This window comes from Chiloscyllium plagiosum, unplaced genomic scaffold, assembly GCF_037043375.1.
Source record: "Chiloscyllium plagiosum isolate Xiang-an unplaced genomic scaffold, Cpla_swu_hap1 HiC_scaffold_28, whole genome shotgun sequence".
NCBI lineage: Eukaryota > Metazoa > Chordata > Chondrichthyes > Orectolobiformes > Hemiscylliidae > Chiloscyllium > Chiloscyllium plagiosum.
Window position 1 is genome coordinate 9,058,034 of NW_028270166.1, and position 20,775 is coordinate 9,078,808.

The window sequence follows — 20,775 nt, forward strand, 5'->3', positions numbered from 1 at the left end:
GCTCCCCCTGCTATTTCCTCCCTTCCTTCATTTAACAGCCTGGAAAACATTTCATCTGGCCCTGGAAATTTATCGAGTTTGAAGCTTACCAGATCACAAACTCCTCCCAGTCTGTCCCGATTTCTTTAATCATATCTTCCTCCTCTTCCTGATTTTTCTTCAACCAATAATCACCTGTCTCACAACTGAACAATGGCACAAAGACAACATTTAGAACCTAACCTACACTCTGGCTCCACATACTAATTGTCACTGTGTTCCTTAATGGGACCTACTCCTTTTACCCTAATTATTCAAAATAACTTGGGACGTTCCTTTATTTGCCATTAAGCTTTCTTGCCCCCCCCCCACTTTGATCTTTTAATTTCATTTTAGGTTCCCTCTTGCACATTCTGCCCTGGATATCAGCCATAAGCTTCAATTTTTCCCCTCTTTATTTAAAATACATTCCTTGCTGGATTGGATGGTCCCACCTTGAAACTTTATTGGAACTTGTTGGCCCTATACTCTCCAATACTTCCTTCTTGGATGCGTCATAGAACATTATAGCACAGTACAGGCCCTTCAGCCCTTGATGTTGTGCCAAATTGTGGAACCCATCTAACCTACACTATTCCATTCTCATCCATATTCCTACCTAATGACCATTTAAATGCCCTTAAAGTTGGTGAGCCTACTACTGTTGCAGGCTGGGCATTCCACACCCCTACTATTCCGAGTAAAGAAACTACCTCCAACATCTGTCCTATATCTATGACCCCTCAATTTAAAGCTATGCCCCCTCTTGCTAGTCATCACTATCCAAGGAAAAAGGCACTCACTGTCCATCTATCTAACCCTCTGATTATCGTAAACACATTAATGTTTGAAAAGGCTGGAGGTCAATCAGCTCGGTTTTGCTGCATGACTGGTTTGTGATGCAGAGAGATGCCAACTGAATTAAATTCCCGCACCAGCTGAAGTGACCACAAAGGACTCTCTTTCTCAACCTCTCGGTGTGGACTTGTTGGGCTGTTTCCACACTGTAGGGATTCTATGAAATCCCTCTTCTTGCCTGAGTAGCGGTGACCCTCAGATTAAACGAGTCATCTCTCTCAATGAGGGAGCACCCATATGGTCATGGCAACTTTACCTTACCTGAAAAAGTGTCTTCTCTGAGACCACACTTGCCAAATCAGATCTGATTATCTTAAAACCAGCCGTCTTCCAATTTAGAAATTTGAATTCAGGTCTATCCTAGTCCTTTTCCGTATAGCTCATTTTGAGATCTGACATTCTTGCAATTCTGTCTTGATGCGTGTAAGAGAGAAGGTTTTGCCAGTACGTCTCTCCCAGTAATTCTCACTAATTGCTTGACTTCACACCATTTGGTTTAATTATTAAAGTAAAATTCCCAAAACACTTACAAACATCACACGGAGATAAAATGTTGCTTCAATCAACTGTCAGATCAAACATGGCAAAGTCTACAAGAAGTTGGGCAGGTAACTCTTGAAGAGCAACAAATATAAATTCAGACTGAATTTTCAAATAAGGCAGAAACTCAGAAAAACTGTTTAAATAACAGTTTTCTAATTTACATCCACAATAGTACTGGGGCCTTCTTTTTGTTGAGCACTTTTTCCCACTCTTTCCAGAAGGATTTTACCTCACCCTGGGTTAGTTTCCTGATGAGATTACCTCCTGCACGGCAGGAGAATGGCCAAGACAGCATCAGCTGGCTGTTCAATAGCAGAAACCATTGCAGCCAAACCTCCTTCTGTCCTGAAGGAACTCTCCTCCTCTTTGGGGTGACCAGAAGGACCAATCCAGGTCAATTGTGCTCTCTCACCACCATTGCACCAGTCATAGTAACTTTTGATGCTACCTGATAAACCACTCTGTGCTGACAGAGCTCAGGCAAAAGTAAGGACTGGAGATACCGGAGATCAGAATCAAGATTAGAGTGGTGCTGGAAAAGCACAGCAGTTAAGGCAGCATCTGAGGAGTAGGGAAAAAAAAATCAACTTTTGGGCAAAAGCTCTTCATGAGACTCCTTTAGCAATTAAACCAAATGGTGTGAAGTCAGACAAAAAGTGAGAATTACTGGGAGAGATGTACTGGAAAAACCTTCTCTCTTACACTCATCAAGACAGAACTGCAAGAAAGTCAGATCTCAAAATGAGCTATACTTTACGGACGAGGAGGATAGACCCGAATTCAAATTTCTAAAATCAGGACACGGCTGATTTTAGGATGATCAGATCTGATTTGGCAAGTGTGGACTAAGAGCAGACACTTTCAGGTAAGGTAAAGTTGCCATGACCATATGGGTGCTCCCTCATCGAGGGGGATGACTGGTTTAACCGGAGGATCACCATATCTCAGGCAAGAGGAGGGATTTCATAGACTCCCTACAGTGTTGAAACAGGTCCTTCAGCCCAACAAGTCCATACTGAGAGGTTGAGAAAGAGTTCTTTGTGGTCACCTCAGGCTGACAGAGTTAGCCAAGTTCAGGCCTGCAAACTACAGCAGTGCTTGTACCCAGGAGACACTGGCTCAGTAACTCTGGCAGTACTATGGACATCCCTCAAGTGAGGCTTCATGACTGAGCCAGACCAGAGGTCAACTTTCTCATTGTTGCTACCACACTCCTTCATAAAGCCTTGACCCCTCCTCATCTCTGCAACTGCTTCAGACCTCTGCGCTGCTCCATTTCTGACATCTTGCGCACCCTACTTTGACTCACTAATATTGTTAGTCATGCCTTTCAGTCAAGTTCTGTGGATCCCTTGAACTGTTCTCCCCATCTCTCCTTCCCTCAGATACTCTATAAACCCTTGCCCTTGCTCAAAGCTTTAGGTCATGTGTTCTAATGTTTCTGCATGATTCAGTGTGAAACTCAGTTCAATGATACACCTGTGAAGCACCAAGGAATGTTTTCTCCGAGTCACAGGAGTCGTATAAACAAACTGCTCTTGCTGAATCTCAAAGCAGGCCTTGGAACTAACCACATCCATTTGTGGAGGCATTAGATGGATGATTTGTAGATTCATTCATTTTTAATAATTTTTGAAAATGCATCATTGAAAAGTTAGGAGCACAAATTCATAAAAGCCCAGCATTGAACCTAGTCAGTCAGAATAGGGAGCCAAGTTAACTGTTCTAGTATCCTGTAAATAAGTGTCAGTATGTTTAAATTAATTACAAGTTAATCTTTAGGTCTAAATCCACCTCTTGCAGAAGTGACCAATATCTGGTGAACTCAGTAGGGGGCAAGTGCTCGCTATCTATACCCCACGCCTCAGCTTCAGTTCATTACACCTGGAGCAGAGCTCTACCTGTTTGTGGGTCATTTACAATCCAGCTTGGGGGGGAGGGGGGGTTAAGTTTCAGTGGAGTCAAGCCAGTCCCTGGACTCCTGTCTGGCCCCAGTGTCCTTCCCTTTCACAGTGTTGTCTCGAGGTCAGGATGGGCAAAGTCTTGGGTCACCTGAGCTTGGGGAAGATGCGGATGAAGAGGATCATGCTGATGAAGGTGAAACACACCACAACAAGCATCAGCCACAGCAGCCAGTTGACTGATTTCTTAGTGTGTTGCTCCAGTCGCTCCGACTCCACCTTCAGCTTCTCGAAGTTCTGATCTGCCATTCGCAGGGACTGGGTCAGTGTCTGGCACAACCAACAAGAAGTGAATGTCATGAGTTAAAACAGCACTGCCATCCTCCACTCCCCTTTATCCCTTCCTGTCTACGTTAGATGGAGTCACAGATGTACAGCATGGAAACAGACCCTTTGGTCCAACCTGTCCATACCGACTAGATATCCTAACTAATCTAGTCCCATTTCCCAGCATTTGGCCCATATCCCTCTAAACCCTTCCTATTCATATACCCATCCAGATGCCTCTTAGATGTTGCCTCCACCACTTCCTCTGACAGCTCATTCCATATACGCACCACCCTCTGCATGAAAATGTTGCCCCTTTTGGTCCCTATTAAAGGTTTTGGGTGAGAGGGCAAACCTTATGTCTTCTAGTTCTGGAATTCCCACCCCAGGGAAAAGACCTTGGCTATTTACTTTATCCATGCCCCTCACGATTTTATAAACCTCTACAAAAGGTCATCCCTCAGCCTCCAATGTTCCAGGGAAAACAGCCCCAGCCTATTCAGCCTCTCCCTAAACCCCAAAGCTGCAACATCCTTGTAACTCTTTTCTGAACCCTTCCAAGTTTCACAACATCCTTCCGATAGGAGGAGACCAAAATTGCACACAATATTCCAAAAGTGGCCTAACCAATGTCCTGTACAACTGCAGTAGGACCTCCCAACTCCTGTACTTAATGCATTGACCAATAAAGGAGAACATACTTTTGCTCTCATTGTGATGTTAGAATCATAGAATCCCTGCAGTGCAGAAAAGAGGCCACTTAGCCCATTAAGACTGCACAGATCCTCTGAAAAGCATCCCACCCAGTCCAACTTCCCACCATATCCCTGTAACCCTGCATTTCCTATAGCCAATCCACATAACCTGCACATCTTTGGACAGTGGGAGGAAACCGCTGCACCTGGAGAAAAAGACAACAACAGACAGGGAAGAATGTGCAAACTCCACACAGACAGTCGCCAGAGGCTGGAATCAAACTCAGCTCCCTGGCACGGAGAGTCAGCAGCGCTAACTACTGAGCCACCATTGGTGTTGGAGCACAAATCCATGAATAGGGCACCCACACATACACTCCATAAATGACAGGTTCCTGATGAACATAAATTTTACACTCAAAGCAACACCCAGCGAGGGTGTGACGGACATCAATAGCTTGCACGAGTAATAACTGCATCAGCAAACTGTCCGAAGAAAAAGAGTGGTAATATTGGAATGGAATTGAACAGAGTTTCACCTTCCATGGAGTAGCTGCAGACAGAGCCACATCATATTTACAGCACACGATCAGGCCATTCAGCTCCACACAACCTGTCCAACCCCATCCCCTCTTTATCTCCTCCACTCAGCAACATTTCTTCTATTCCATGCTCTCACTTGCACGGACGGCACATTGCTGCTGAAACCAGCCATGCTCAGTTCCGGTGGGTGGGGAGGTCTGAGACAGGGATCACCGTGGTGGAACTATCTCACCGACCCACCCGCTCCTACCTGGTTGTCCTGTTTGATGACACTCTGCGCCGCCAGAGTGTTGTTCTTCAGGTTCCGGGCCAGGCTCAGCATCTCCTCGGCGAGTCGCTCCTGCATGTTGTGGTGACGGTGGAGTACAGCGTCCAGTTCAGTGGCTGTTTGTTTCTCATCCTCCAGGCCACTACAAATGAGGGAGTGCCAGAGAGGAATTACAGGAAGTGGAACAAAAATGCAAGTGAATGAGAAAGCACCACCATTAACAACGCAGTCAGTCAGCCAGCCAGCTCCAGTGTAGCAAACCAATACAAAAGGCAGACAGCTTTGAATTTCTATAGCACCACCCAGAATCTCAGAATATCCAATGCACTTCACTAAGAACGTAACACTTTTGAAACATGGTCACTGTTACGATGTAGGGAACACAGCAGCCAGTTTGCACAGCACAGCAAGCTCCCACAAACCTTTTTTCGTTTCCTAAAGACAACAATGTTGATTGATGGATAAGCGTTAGTAAAATCATCTTGAAGAGTTCGCTGACTTGTTTTATAACCACCCAAGAGAAAGCAGAGATGAGCCTCAGGACTTAATGTTCCATCCACAGACAGTGCACTCACTCACTATGGTACTTGCATTGAAGACAGTTTTGTGCTCAGAACTCGAGTGGGAATTGAACCCACAATACTCTCACTCAGAACAGTATGCAACCCAATGAACCACAAATGCTGCTCAGACTTTCAGACAGTGTCTCCTTCATATAGAGGTTGCTAACAGGTTAATGTCTCCATTACAATGGCCGACAAGACGTTTAAATTAAGTATCCCGACAGTAATACTGCAGACTGTTTTATTAATGTAAATTGCCCACACTTCTCCAGAGATTAGCCACAAATTATTACTCCATAAACTTTAATCTTTCTGCATCAATATCTTTATGGGACATTACTGGCAGGCAGCACCAGACAGACATCTGCTTTGTTGGATCTTTCACCACTGTCTCCATTGCAAACCAGATGAGCATCAATTCTGAGCCAAGCTTCCTCAGATAAAGATAGTTGTCAGGGAGGGTACAATAACATTCATGTTTATGTTAATCTGGGGAAATGCTGCGAGGCTCTTTACACAGGTGTGTAAACGCAAAAGGTAACCGGATTATAAACAGGGGAGACAGTGAATGTAGCAATAAAGTCAATCTACAGGACCAGACTGAAGCTCTGGGAACAAGGATTTAAAATCTCACCCACAGCAGCTGGTGCAATTTTAATTCACTTGATAAATCTGGAATTGAAAGCTAAACCAGGATAGCCATTCCCGATTGCTGGAAAAAATAAACAAATAAACAAAGCTCTTTGGGAGTGGCGACCTGTCATTCATCCCAGATTTAAATGCCAGACCCACAGCAATGAGGTGGATTTTAACTGCCCTCTGAAATAGCAAGCCAGCCATTCAGTTCAAGGGCAAATGGGGACAGGCAAGAAAATGCCAGCAATAACCACATCTGATAAAGAAAAAAGGAAAAATGTTTGGTCACAAATGTAGGTTTTTAAAAAGGTGCTTTAAAAGTGAGAGAGGAGGGTGGAGATTTATTGCCAGTAAAGAATTTAAAAATTAGGGTGAGAGTTGTTTAACACAGGTGGTGCTGAAACTAAGTCAATGAAGGCCAGCAAATGCAGGAGGGATGGGTGCTCAGGGTGTGGTGCAAGTTTGGATATGTGGTGAAGAATCGGAACATGGAAAGGGGGAGACCCAACCAGTAGAAGATGGCAACAGTCTGGAGGCAATGAGAAGGCACAAATGAGGATTTCTGCAGATGAGGGGGGCAGAGACACATGGTATTCTGAGAGGTGGAAGGGACCGTGGAGTCAGATACTCAGCTTTGGTATGGTACAGCAAGTGAAGGAGTTGGATTAGGCTAAAAGATACTAAGACATGGGAGCAAAAGTAGGCCATTCAGCCCATCAAGTCTGCTCAACCATTCAATGAGATCATGGCAGATCTGATAATCCTCAACCACACTTTTATCTTTCCCCATAACTTTTGATCAAAAAGGCTGTCCACCTCAGCCTTGAATATACAGAATGAGCCAGCCTTGACTGCCTCTGTGGTAAAGAATTCCATACATCCACTACTCTCCAAGAGAAGAAATTCCTTATCATCTGTCTTAAATGACCATCCTCCAACACACTCCATTTATACACAATGGCAGAAGACAGGTTTCCTACTTTAATTCCCAGTCAGGAATTAAATGCAGAGAGAAAGAGGAAAACATTAAGATTTTGCTATAAACATAAAAACCTTACCTCCGTTTTCTCAGTTCAGTAACTTCAGAACCTAAAAGAAAAGATAGTGATTTATTTTTCTCAATCAACCTAGCTTTCGGAGTGATGAACAACTTAGATCATTAGTGTCTATATGCAGCCTTTAGAAAGGGAAAACTAATTAAGTATACATTAATGGTTGCTGCTTCCATTTCGATACGAAAACAAGTTCGGTTGTATTTTGAAATGTTTCATTGAAGTTCTGGTGTGAAAGGAAAGGCAGCAGTCGTTCTGTACATTGGAAAAATCTCTCGATAAAGACAGCGGGATAGATGAATGATCAAGAAAGTTGGCACAGAATAAGTTAAACAGCAAATAAATAACAGAGAACACTGGAAACACTTCATGTGTTTGGCAGTTTCTCTTCTGGAGACAGCAGCAGTGTTAAACATTTCGTGTCAATATCCTTTCATTGGGATTGGGAAAAGTTAGAGATGTTACAGGTTTTAATCAAGTACAGAGGCAGGGAGAGGGTGGAGGAGAAGCAAAAGAACAAAAAGGGAAGGTTTGAAGTAGGATGGAAGGCAGGAATTAATCAGATAACAAAAAGGATAATGATGCATGGGGAAAACGGAGGAGAGGTGGCACAGTGGCTTAGTGGTTAGCACTGCAGTCTCAACACCAGGGACCCGGGTTCGACTCCAGCCTTGGGTGACTGTGTGGAGCTTGCACATTCTCCGTGACTGCGTGGGTTTCCTCCGGGTGCTCCGGTTTCCTCCCACAGTCCAAAGATGTGCAGGTCAGGTGGACTGGCCATGCTAAAATTGCCCGTACTGTTAGCTGAATTAGTCAGAGGGAGATGGGTCTGGGTGGGTTGCTCTTCAGAGAGTCGGTGTGGACTTGTTGGGCACTGTCGTGACTCTAACCTAATCCAATGATTAAGGGCAAGAGAGAGGAGTCCTGTAATTGACAACAGTTAGGCCATGAGCAGGATCTGCTGCCCAAATAAGCAGCAGCAGTGGTTATGATTCACGTTTCTGGCTCCATATGATCAGTAAAATCTGCCCAAGCTACAGGGGAACAGGAATTCAAAACCTTGTATCAACATTTCATCTCCCGAATACACTCCAATATAGCATTTCCTCAGTACAGCTTGTAATCCACCTTGGAGCAGAATCCAAACGGATCTCACTAGACTTCGAGGACAGACTAAAGCAAACAAGCATTTTTCCTCAGTTTAAGTAAAACCATGGCAGCTTTTGTTCCCTGGGTCAGCAGGAGGGATCTGGGGCTGGACTCCCCTGTGTGGTGCTGTGGCAATGCAGCATTGTTTTGGGTCAGGTGCAGACTGGAGCCCTGATCAGGGAAACAATAAGTGTCTTAGACCGTGCTGGCTGCCTCAGAGCAGGAATCACCCTGGTGGCTGACCCTACATTCAACAGGCCATCACTGAGGGAACTAGCTGGCCTTCAACAATCTTAGCGGTTTATTTCCAGATTTCCGTACATTTATTTTGCAATGGTCCAATTTGAATATTCACGTTCTTTTGTGTCACATGCTCAAGTCTCCATTACAAACCCACTCAGTTCTCCAATACAATGCTGTATCCTCACAGCAACCAGGATTGGGAAATCAACATTTTTCCCCCATAGCTTCAGGAATAATCCTCTACAGCATTGGAGGTCACAACTAGCTATTTTAAAATAAAAAAAAGCTTAAATTAATTAACAAACAGAAACAAGGAAAGTGAGCTTTGAGAAGATTTGCAGCTCAGGTTGAGGTTCTGAATGTAGGTTTGCTTGTTGAGCTGGAAAGCTTGTTTTCAGACATTTCGTCACCATACTAGGTAACCTCTTCAGTGAGCTTCCGAACGAAGCACTGCTGGTGTTTCCTGCTTTCCATGTTTGGATTTCCTTGGGTCGGTGATGTCATGTCCTGTGGTGACAGTTTCCTGTTCTTTTTCTCAGGGGGTAATAAACACTGACTTGGATCCCATTTACCACCCCGAGAAAACAGGAAATGACAATCACCAAAGGAAATGTCACCACAGAAAAAGACATTACCAACCCAAAGAAACCCAAACATATAAATAGAAACCAGGAAATACCAGCTATGCTTCATCTGGAGGCTCACGGAAGAGGTTAGCTAGTGTGGTGACAAAACATCTGAAAATGAACCTTCCAGCTCAGCAAGCAAACCTACGTCCAGAAACAAGGAAAGTTTGGGACCCAGCATTTACTCACCTTCAGGAGCCAGGGTTTGCTGTAAAATAAAGCAGAAAAATAAATGGAATATAAATCACAGTTTTATCAACTTCTCAGCAAGAAACAGAAACAGGGAGACAGCACCACCTTCATAGGTTTGTCACCCAAATTTCAATAGTTAAAACATTTAGGTTTGCAAAGAGAGAGTTTGGTAATTTCACCCATGACAGCACTGTCCCAGAATCTCCCTCTCAGCTGATTGCGGGCGGGAGGAATAGCACCACCCGGGAGATGGGGTTTGAAGTATCGAGTACTCATCAGGTGGCATTTATGACTTTAAATGAGGCATTGGAAAGTATTTATACATGTCAACCTGTCCTGGACTTCCCAAGGAGATGCGATGGTCAAGGCGGTATGACATCGCCTCTTCTTCCTCAGGTGGCTTAGGAAACTCAGCATGTCCATAAGGATCCTCACCAACTTTTACAGACGCACCACTGAAAGCATACTTTCCGGATGCATAACAGCCTGGTAGGGTAACTGCTCTGCTCAGAACAGTAAGAAGTGACAAAACGTTGTGTGCACAGGCCAGAGCATCACGAAAGACCATCGCCCATCCACGAACTCGATTTACACGTCTCATTGACACAAAGGCTGCCAATATCAAAGACCTCTCCCACTAGTGCTCTCCTGCAACCTCTTCCATCAGGAAGATACAGAAGCTTGAACACAAACCAACAGGTTCAAGAACAGCTTCTTCCCTGCTGTTATTAGACTGATGAATGGACTCTCCTACTTCAATTAATGCTGATCATGCTAGTGTTGATCTTGTCTAGTGCAGTGTGACCTGTGTGCCTCAGGTTTTTCACCCTATGATCAGTGTGTCCTTGCTTACTATGATCTGCCTGTACTGCTCGTAAACAAAGCTTTTTGCTCTACTTAGGCACGCATAACAATAAATCAAATCAAGACAAATGGTATTATAAATTGTAAAAACCCCAAGCTAACATGCAGCTAGATGATGAAAACAGAGCACGGAGTACAGAACCCCAATTTGAAATATGCCCCTATGCCTTTGCAACCAATGGACCAAACTAAATTTTGGTCACCTTCATGCACATATTCACAGATGGGGTTGTGCTTTTTTGGGAGCCACGGGTCACCAACGCTACAGAGTGTTATAGTATGGGTACAGACCCTTCGGCCGATCACATCTGTGCTGGTCATGAAGTACCTATGTACTCTAGTGCTACTTGCAAGCAGTTAGTGCCAGAGATGTACAGCACAGAAACAGGCCCTTCAGTCCAACATGGCCATGCCGACCAGATATCCGAACCTAATCTGGTCGGATTTCCCAGCATTTGGCCCATATCCCTCCAAATCTTTCCTATTCATATACACTCCCAGATGCATTTTAAACACTAATTGCACCAGCCTCCACCACTTCCTCTGGCAGTTCATTCCATAACGCACCACCCCGTGTGAAAATGTTGCCCCTTAGGTCTCTTTTATATCATTTCCCCCGTCACCCTAAACCTATGCCCTCTACCTCTGGACTCCCCAACCCCAGGGAAAAGACCTTGTCCTTAAAATCCTCTTGAAACCTCCTGCCCCCACCTGCAATCTATGGCCTGTGGAAAGTGATCCCCTCTATCAAGGGGAAAACGTTATTCCTGTCTATGACCCTCAATCTTGTAAGTCAACATCCTGTCCCTCCTCAGCTTTCTCTGCTCAGAGTAAAACAACTCGAGCCCACTTAGTCTGTCTTTTGAACCACTTTATACTATCCTTCCACCGAGTTACAATTAAAGCTGGAGCACTCACCAGACCGAGGAGTTCACCTCTCATTTCCCCCGTGTATCTAGCTTTCATCTGGAGGTGGACCGTTTGAGTGGCGGATAGCCTCTCCTTTCCAGTCGTTGATGTCTTTCCTGGTGCTAAGAACTGATTGGCCAGAGCTTTCTCCGTGGGGTTAGGCTAGAAACCAAAAGGGAAGAGATGCTGATTGACGGAACCCAACATCTGTTAAGCAGGAGCAAGGAATGGAGCATTGAATAATATGTTGTTGGAGGAGAATTAACCTTTCGTCAGCACATAAGGGAGAATGCCTCTGCATTTGCAAAAATGCTCCAGGGGATTCTTTAATTCCACTCAAGAGGGCAGATGGAGACTCAATTTTTTTAAGTCTTTTTTGATTGAACAGTCTTGCCGTACAGGATGGAAACAGACCCTTTGTCCAATTCATCCATGCTGATCAGATATCATAAACTAATCTAGTCCCATTTGAGCATTTGGCCCATATCCGGCCAAATCCTTCTTATTCATGTGTCCACCCAGATGCCTCAAATGTTGCAATTGTACCAGCCTACACCACTTCCTCTGGCAGCTCATTCCATACACGTACCACCCTCTGCATGAAAAAGTTGCCTTGTAGGTGTCTTTTATATCTTTCCCCCCACTCCCCACCCTAAACCTATGCCCTCTCGTTCTGGACTCTCAGACGCCAGGGAAAAGATTTTGCCTATTTACCCTATCCATGCCCCTCATCATTTTGTAAACCTCTATAAGGTCACCCCTAAGCCTCCGACAGTGAGTCTATTGCAGTGACAATGCAGAGCTCATTCCAAAGGTAGACTATGCTTTACTTTCAGGCTGAGAGATTGCTGTAAATATAGCTTATCCATTTGATTGTACAAGGTGATAGGAAACATGGACTTGCTCCCAGAATTAAGAATCTGAATTATAAATTACAAACTGATTGCTCTTACCAGTTTCTCAGCCTCCAAAAGCCCCTTCATGAATTCCACCTTGCGGGTATATTCATTTAGGACCTCAGGGGCAGGTTTGCTATAGTCAAAAGAAACAGGAAACATTCGATTTAGCATCCTATAAAAAGGTACTTTCATGTAGTACAGTTAAATACTCAATTAAACACGGCAATCACATTAACTCAGCCTGGAGACAGGCTCATGGACCTGGTTATCATGGAGAAAGAGACCCAATCCAAAAACTATTGAGAAAAGAAATGACACTGATTTGTAAACAGGATTACAGGTTTAGGTGAAGAGCAGGGAGAACTGTAAATGAGCTAAGAACAAAGCAGAATGCTTGTAAAAGTTGGCTTTCTGTATGGAAAGAAAATAAAAAGAGGTTTGATGAGACAAGAGGATTCCAGACAAGGAGTGACAGAGGTGAGCCTTGTCGTCGGAGGGCTTAATCTGAGAAAAATTGATTGAGCCACAGTGGAACATTTGATCTCATATGGCAGTTAGTAGTGAGCCTGCTGGAAGCTGGGATTGATTTGAGAACTAGTCTTGTATTGTCATCCATTTGCCAGAAGCAAGAGACAAATACAAGTGCTCTACGGAATTTCATTACATCTCTCAAAACCAGCATTAAAGTACTTCATGTAAAATAAATAAAACTTGAGAGTTGAGTGAAATGGACAATGCAGACATTGTTTTTGAGCAAGCAAGATCCCATAAGTAGCAGCACATCAATTAATCTGTTTTATCAGCAAGGCAATTTTAAACAACAAAAAAACTGCGCTGTTCCCAAATATCTTTACCATCCATGTGATCAGGCAGGAGGGGCCACAACTCACAGGACAGACAGTACCACTGAATGCTGCACTCCCTCAGCACAGTCCCTTCCAGTCTTCGTATAGGCAGCTGCCTATATTGGTTATGCAATTCTATCCTCTTACTGTCACTGTTGGGGTCAGTCATAAAGGTGGGACTTATAATTGATTAAGTATGCCAACTAGTTCACACAGTTCAATAAGTGATTATCTGTTTAAAAGGCTCTGGGATTTCAGCCAACATTAGGTATTTGCAATCAGCTGTTTATACCTTTAGTGACCAATTTTAAACGTAGCTAACAGCAAGTGGTGCTGGTAAGTCTAGATTCCTCTTTCCTCCTTTATAACTTAAATCTTTCACCAAGTTCATAAAAAAATAGAATTGTAATGCTGTGGTAGTATTCCTACCTCAGGGTTCAAATTCCAACATTTACCCAAACAAGATTTGGAGATGTCGGTGTTGGACTGGGGTGGACAAAGTTAAAAAACCACACACCAGGTTATCGTTCAACAGATTTATTTGGAAGCACGAGCTTTAGAAGTGCTGCTTCTTCATCAGGTAGTGCTTCCAAATAAACTTGCTGGACAATAACCTGGTGTTGTGTGATTTTTTACGCAAACAAGTTCAATAACATTGAGACATCTGGGCTTGGGTCTGACCATTACCACCACAAAGAGTGGACATAACAGTAACATTATAGTGTGCTGGCTGTGGACAGTGCAGACTACACTAGCTGTATTAACAGTGCCAGCTGAGGTTAGATCTCTGGAGTGCACTGCCTATTCCATAACCTTCTGACCTAAAGCTGACAACGTTCCCAGTTTTAATTTCAATTCTCTTTCTCCCCTCAAAACCTTCTGGTTTGGCACACTTAGTTCACAGCATTCACATCTCGATTAAAAAATAAATTGCAAAAACTGACAGACCTACAAAGATGAAAATGCAACTAGTTGGTAAAGAATTCTCTTACCTAAGGTGCTTCTTCAGTTCAACCAACATTTCCTGAAGAGCTCCTACATACTGGAGAAAAATCACAAAGAGCAGCATGTAACCTCAAACTGCATTTGAACCCACTTTCATTCAATGTTTTGCTTCTATATTTAAACTCAAACCTGAGGAAATGAATATTCATGGGAACAGTAAGTGTATGACAAGATGGAATCACAGTAAAATGCTACATCAGAAATCCTGGGGCTGGCTGAATAAAGTCCCAGGCTGTAGGATCATGGATCACAGGCAGCTCAGCCCAAAAAGATACCAGTGCTGATTATCTATCCAGCCCTGTAGTCACATCCCCAGTGCATTTCACAACCAGCAAATTATTTCTCAAATCTAAAAAATTCCGATTGTCAAGGAGGAAACACGGGAATAACGTGAACTAAGCAAAATCACAAAGCAACAAGATCAACGTAGATCATCTATGGTGAGGGACAGATGTTGGCCAGGATACAGAGTAAACTGCCCTCCTCTTCTCCAAAATTGTGCCATCAGATCTTTAGCACTGTGTGCCTGTCCAAAACAGAGTTACATCTCTTCCAAGACTCACTGGCAGCAGTGTCAATGGCCCAAGACGATGTTCAGAAGGCCTAGAATGGAGTTTCAGCCTTGTGATTCGAAAGCAAGATCTTCATTAGTGAAGTAGCACTGTCGTGTAGTATATGTTCACCTTGGTCAATCTGCTCAACAGGGAAGTAGAGACCATCCCCAACACCTCAGGGAGGGGAGGGGTCGGGGGAGCAGCACCCCTCTCCCATATTATGGGGGTCTGGATGGGCATGAATGTCACTCCTCTACATCAAAACACTTTCCCAATTCCTGTGGGTGTGTCCATTGAAGCATTTTCTATTACTTACACAAGTTTCTTTCTTCCCTTCTTCAATTCACCTCAGTTTCTATTTAACATCTGAATAGAAGATACACAGAGGTGAAACAGTACCTCAGTTGTTACTAGCCCTCCTACCTAATAACGATATGACTCCAAAGCAAAAGTCAAGGGTCCTGGCTCATAATATTAAAAGAGATTGATGGTCGGTCCTTCTTCTAGGGATCTGTTAGGATCATCCAACCCATGAAACTCAACACAATAAGAGCTATCATTCATTATTTGCAGGGACTGGACCCTAGACAGCTCCTCCATGTTCTCCAAACACTTTACAAAAACTACACAAGGCTGTCTGTGGTCAGCTAACTACAACCAAACATTATGCCCAACAAGTATTTGTGAACTGTACATGCAAAGGAACATAATATTTCAATTGGTGCAGCCCAGCAATCTGGAAATCCATATTTTCCTGCGATAGAGAGAGAGCCACACAGAGACAGCACTTGGATTTTTTTAGATTAGATTAGATTAGATTAGATTAGATTACTTACAGTGTGGAAACAGGCCCTTCGGCCCAACAAGTCCACACCGACCCGCCGAAGCGCAACCCACCCATACCCCTACACGTAACCCTTTTTACCTAACACTGCGGGCAATTTAGCATGGCCGATTCACCTGACCTGCACATCTTTGGACTGTAGGAGGAAACCCACGCAGACACGGGGAGAATGTGCAAACTCCACACAGTCAGTCGCCTGAGGCGGGAATTGAACCCGGGTCTCTGGCGCTGTGAGGCAGCAGTGCTAACCACTGTGCCACCGTGCCGCCCAAACAATCTTTTTCCCATTGCAGTCCACGATAAAAAATACAGAAAAATGATACAGTCTGTCGTAGATCAAGAGCTACTAGATGGACTGGATCTCTTTCCTGGTCAACACCAACGTAAGGGCTGAAAATGCCTCATTCTAGGCTGAAAACATTTCTAAAATTTGAAAATATTTGTGAAGTGGGGGCATCGGGTTCAGTGCTGAGCACTGCTGCCTCACAGCACCAGGGACCCAGGTTCGATTCCAACTTCAGGCGACTGTCTGTGTGGAGTTTGCTCATTCTCCCAGTGTCTGCGTGGGTTTCCTCCAGGTACTCCGGTTTCCTCCCACAATCCAAAGACATGCTGTTTAGGTGACTTGGCCATGCTAAATTGCCCATAGTGTTCAGGGATATGTAAGTTAGATGCATTAGTCATGGGCAAATATACAGTAGGGGAATGGGTCTGGGTGGGTTACTCTTCGGAGAGTCAGTGTGGACTTGGGACAAAGGGCCTGTTTCCACACTGTAGGGATTCTAATTCAGCTAGTAAGATAGTCAATGAATTTTAACTTTGGAACTCTAACCAAAATCCTAGTCTATCCTGTATGTCATACATAACACAAAGGCAGAAGGCTCCAAGACATCTCGGTAAGAGATCCTCAGGGCAACCATTTTCAGTAGATTCAATGACCTTCCTTCTATTTTAAAAGGCCATAAGTCAGCATGTTTGCTGATGGCTACATATTGTTCAGTCTTCATTTCCATTCCTCAGATACTGAAGGATTCTATAGCTGCATCAAGATAACATTCAGGCTTGGATTGATAAGTGGCAACTCCTATTTATGCTACACAAGCAGAAGGTAGTGGTTGCTTCTAACAAGTAGGAATCTGACCACCTCCCATTGACATTCAACTGAACACCCCATTGTCAGCACACCAGGAATCACCAAGTAAAGACTTAACTAGACCAGTCATATAAATACTTTTTCAAGCTCTTGGGGCACATTGGGCCAGAGTTGGGGAAACAGTCAAAATGTCTGGCTTCAAGTCTCACCTGCCCCAGAAGTGTATCATAGCATGCACGATTAGACTGATTTGTTTAAAATGTAAAAATAAAAAGACTTTGATTACAAGAGGTTCAAATTTGCAAGTGTGAAGCAAATAATTCACCTCAGTCCCCATAGCCTTTCAACCATCTGCAAGTCACAAGTATGATGGAATCGCCTGAATGACCACAAAAGGTTTGGCATGATCCTCAATGAGTACATCCAACAACAGCACATAGTGGCAGCAGTGTGTACCAACAAGATGCACTGCAGCAACTCACCAAGGCTCCAGCAGCCACTTACAACCCTACAACCTCTAGCAAGGTCAGAGCAACAGAAGCAGATGCATGGAAAAAAAAACACCACCAGTGGGCAGCACAGCAGCACGGTGGCACAGTGGTTAGCACTGCTGCCTCACAGCGCCAGAGACCCGGGTTCATTTCCCGCCTCAGGCGACTGACTGTGTGGAGTTTGCACATTCTCCCCGTGTCTGCGTGGGTTTCCTCCGGGTGCTCCGGTTTCCTCCCACAGTCACAAAGATGTGCAGGTCAGGTGAATTGGCCATGCTAAATTGCCCATAGTGTTAGGTTAAAGGGGTAAATGTAGGGGTATGGGTGGGTTGCGTTCGGTGGGTCGGTGTGGACTTGTTGGGCCGAAGGGCCCGTTTCCACACTGTAAGTAATCTAATCTAAAAAAGTTCCTCTCCAAATCATCCACATCCCAGAGTTGGAAATATATCATCATCGTCACTGAAAGATCTGTCTCTATCATTATAGGTCCTGAAGAAGGGCTTATGCCCGAAACGTCGATTCTCCTGTTCCTTGGATGCTGCCGGACCTGCTGCGCTTTTCCAGCAACACATTTTCAGCTCTGATCTCCAGCATCTGCAGTCCTCACTTTCTCCTCGATCATTATAGGTGTCCCTACATCTGAAGAATGTTACCCAAGGAGGCAGCTCGCCACCCTCTTTCCAAGGACAGTCTTTTCTGCTGTAACACAATAGGTCAGTTTCCATGCAATCCTGCATTATAAGAAAATCATATAATAGTAGCACCATTCAAACCAATGGGTCCAGAATCTCCTTATAGCTAATACACATAAGGAAAGTTCACACTCTATAAATGTGGGCAGCACAGTGGTTAGCACTGCTGCCTCACAGCACCAGAGACCCAGGTTCAATTCCCACCTCAGGAAAATGACTATGTGGAGTTTGCACATTCTCCCATGTCTGCATTGGGGTGCTCCAGTTTCCTCCCACAGTCCAAAAATGCACAGGTTAAGTGAATTGGCTATGCTAAATCACCCATAGTATTAGGTGAAGGGGTAAATGTAGGGAAATGGGTCTGGGTGGGTTGCACTTCAGCACATCAGTGTGGACTTGTTGGGCCAAAGGGCCTGTTTCCACACTAAGTGATATAAACTAAAATAATAGTATAAATTCTTCAATCACATTATAGCCAACTCATTGAAGAAACACACACTATAGCAGAACCAACCATACGATCAAACATGAGCCATCCTTGATCTCCAGGAACAAGTAGTGGACGAACAGAAGAGTAACCTATCTGACTGTGAAGTGGTCAAGAATTAGGGAGGCAGGAACTTGGCTTCCACAAAGCCACCCAGTGGCCCAGGGCCTGCAATTACAGCATGACAGTTGACATGGGAAAATTGAATGAGGTGTATATGAATATCGAGATAAAAGGTTAAGGGTGTGGAGACAGAGAAAGGGCACTTATTGCAGCATTTCTAGTAAAACACAGAGATTATCTAAGGACGTTACTGTTGAAACGCCACAGAATGGGTTCTGGGCCAGCTCCTTAACACCATCCCCTATGATCTGGTGCAATATTTAGCCTCAAGTCTCTCGCCGGTGTCTCCACCTCGAGATTACCTTTTCCAGCCGCCAGTCCTTTTCTTCCCTCTTCTCCCCCGCCATTGACTCGCATCTCACCAACAGCCGCAAGAAGTTTTTCTCCAACCTGGAGGTCGCCATCTTTGCGACAACAACTTCCTTCACGCCACTTCCGCCCCGCTGCCGTGGGACGCTATACTTAATATGGGCAGAGTGAAGAACAAGGAGAGTCGGAGAGGCGGCAAGATGGTCCTCACCCAGAAAAATAATCTGTCCAACCCACAGCGCCGCCTGAGGGCCTCAGCGTGCTTGGCACCTTAAAACGACTAATAAATAGTTCGTTTGAATGAATGTGAAAGTCAAACGTCCATCACTTTTATTGTCTGTCACAAAGATGTTTCTTATAATAATTTTGTTAAAAACATTGCTGGTAACTCTCACCTCCATTATAATTTCTGCAATAAACTGTTCATCATCTGTGCTGGTTTGCAATCAGAGAGACATTGTAAAAGCAGTTCACTTGAAAATTCTTGTTTTTTTTGAAAGTGAAATCGGTTAGCCTGACTTGGTTGTTGGTAATATTCCAGAATTCATTCTTAAGGATGAGATTGCAGAGTACTTGGAAGTGCATGGTACAATAAGGCTGAGTCAGCACGGCTTCATCAACGGGAAGTCAGACCTAGAAAGTAGAACATTACAGCACAGTAAAGGCCCTTCGGCCTTCGATGTTGCGCCAACCTGTGGAACAATCTGAAGCCCATCTAACCTACACTATTACATTTTCATCCATATGTTTACCAATGACTATTTAAATGCCTTTAATGATGACAGGTCTTCAACTGTGGCAGGCAGTGTGTTCCACGCCCTCACTACTCTCTGAGTAAAGAAACTACCTCTGACATCTGTCCTATATCCATCATCCCTCAATTTAAAGCTATGTCCCCTCGTGCTAGCCATCACCACCCGAGGAAAAAGGCTCTCACTGTACCCCCTATCTAATCCTCTGATTATCTGATATGTCTTAATTAAGTCACCTCTCAACCTTCTCTCTAATGGAAACAGCCTCAAGTACCTCAGCCTTTCCTCATAAGACCTTCCCTCCACACCAGGCAAAATCCTAGTAAATCTCCTCTGAACCCTTTTCAAAGCCTCCATATCCTTCCTATATGCAGTGACCAGAACCGTACTCAATATTCCAAGTGTGGCCGTACCAGAATTTTGTTCAGCTGCAGCATGACCTCATTGCTCTGAAACTCAAACCCTCTACCAATAACTGCTAACACACTGTATGCCTTCTTAACAACTCAATCAACCTGGATGGCAACTTTCAGGGACCTATGAACATGGACACCGAAATCTGTTTGAGGAGCTAATAAGCAAGTTAGACAAAGGAGAGCCAGTGGACATAATCCATTTGGCTTTCCAGAAAGTCTTTGACAAATTGTCACACAGTTGGCTGCTAAATAAGTGTTAGGGGCCATGTACTGGCACAGATAGAGAAAGGCAGAGAGTAGGGATAACAGATCTTTTTCAGGACGGCAGCTGATGACTAGTGGAGTTCCGCAGGGATCAGTGTTAGGGCCACAACTCCTCATGTTATACATTAACGATCTGGATAAAGGAAGTGATGGAATTGTTGCTAAGTTTACAGATGACACAAAGATGGGTGGAGGGACAGATAGTGTTGAGAAGACAGGGAGGTTGCAGAAGGACTTGGTCAGGTGAGGAGAGTGGGCAAAGCAATGGCAGATGCAATACAATGAAAGGAAAGTGTGAGGTCATAAACTTTGGTAGGAAAAATAGAGACATCAACTATCTCCTAAATAGTAAAAGGCTTCTGAAATCTGAAGCATAATGGAACTTGAGAATCCTATTTCCAGATTCTCTTAAGGTAAATATGCAGGTTCAGTTAGCAGTTAGGAAAGCAAATAAACATCAGCATTTATTTCAAGAGGGCTAGAATACAAGAGCAGAGATGTACTGCTGAGGCTGTATGATCCGCATTTGTAATATTATGAGCAGCTTTGGGAGCCATATCTAAAGAAGGGTGTGCTGGCCTTGGATGAGGTCCAGAGGAGGTTTACAAAAATGA

General features: G+C 44.1%; 1 protein-coding gene across 1 annotated transcript; it reads right to left on the reverse strand.

Annotated features, from left to right (window-relative positions):
• Nucleotides 1–2,409: 2,409 nt before the first annotated feature.
• Nucleotides 2,410–18,825, reverse strand: use1 (unconventional SNARE in the ER 1 homolog (S. cerevisiae)). The gene is made up of 8 exons (XM_043721407.2): nt 18,723–18,825; nt 14,124–14,173; nt 12,341–12,419; nt 11,397–11,549; nt 9,612–9,630; nt 7,411–7,441; nt 5,136–5,295; nt 2,410–3,650 (listed from the first exon to the last, which is right to left on the reverse strand). The coding sequence occupies exons 1-8, from the start codon at nt 18,822–18,824 to the stop codon at nt 3,468–3,470; spliced, it is 777 nt and encodes a 258-aa protein (XP_043577342.1). The 5' UTR covers nt 18,825; the 3' UTR covers nt 2,410–3,467.
• Nucleotides 18,826–20,775: the final 1,950 nt, after the last annotated feature.

Excerpts from the sequence above, each read along its gene's own strand:
- use1 (XM_043721407.2), bottom strand. The coding sequence starts at position 18,824 with ATGGCGACCTCCAGGTTGGAGAAAAACTTCTTGCGGCTGTTGGTGAGA. Across the intron at positions 14,174-18,722 it reads AGGACTGGCGGCTGGAAAAG|TATGTAGGAGCTCTTCAGGA; the intron begins GTAATCTCGAGG and ends ATTTTTCTCCAG. Across the intron at positions 12,420-14,123 it reads GAACTGAAGAAGCACCTTAG|CAAACCTGCCCCTGAGGTCC; the intron begins GTAAGAGAATTC and ends TTTTGACTATAG.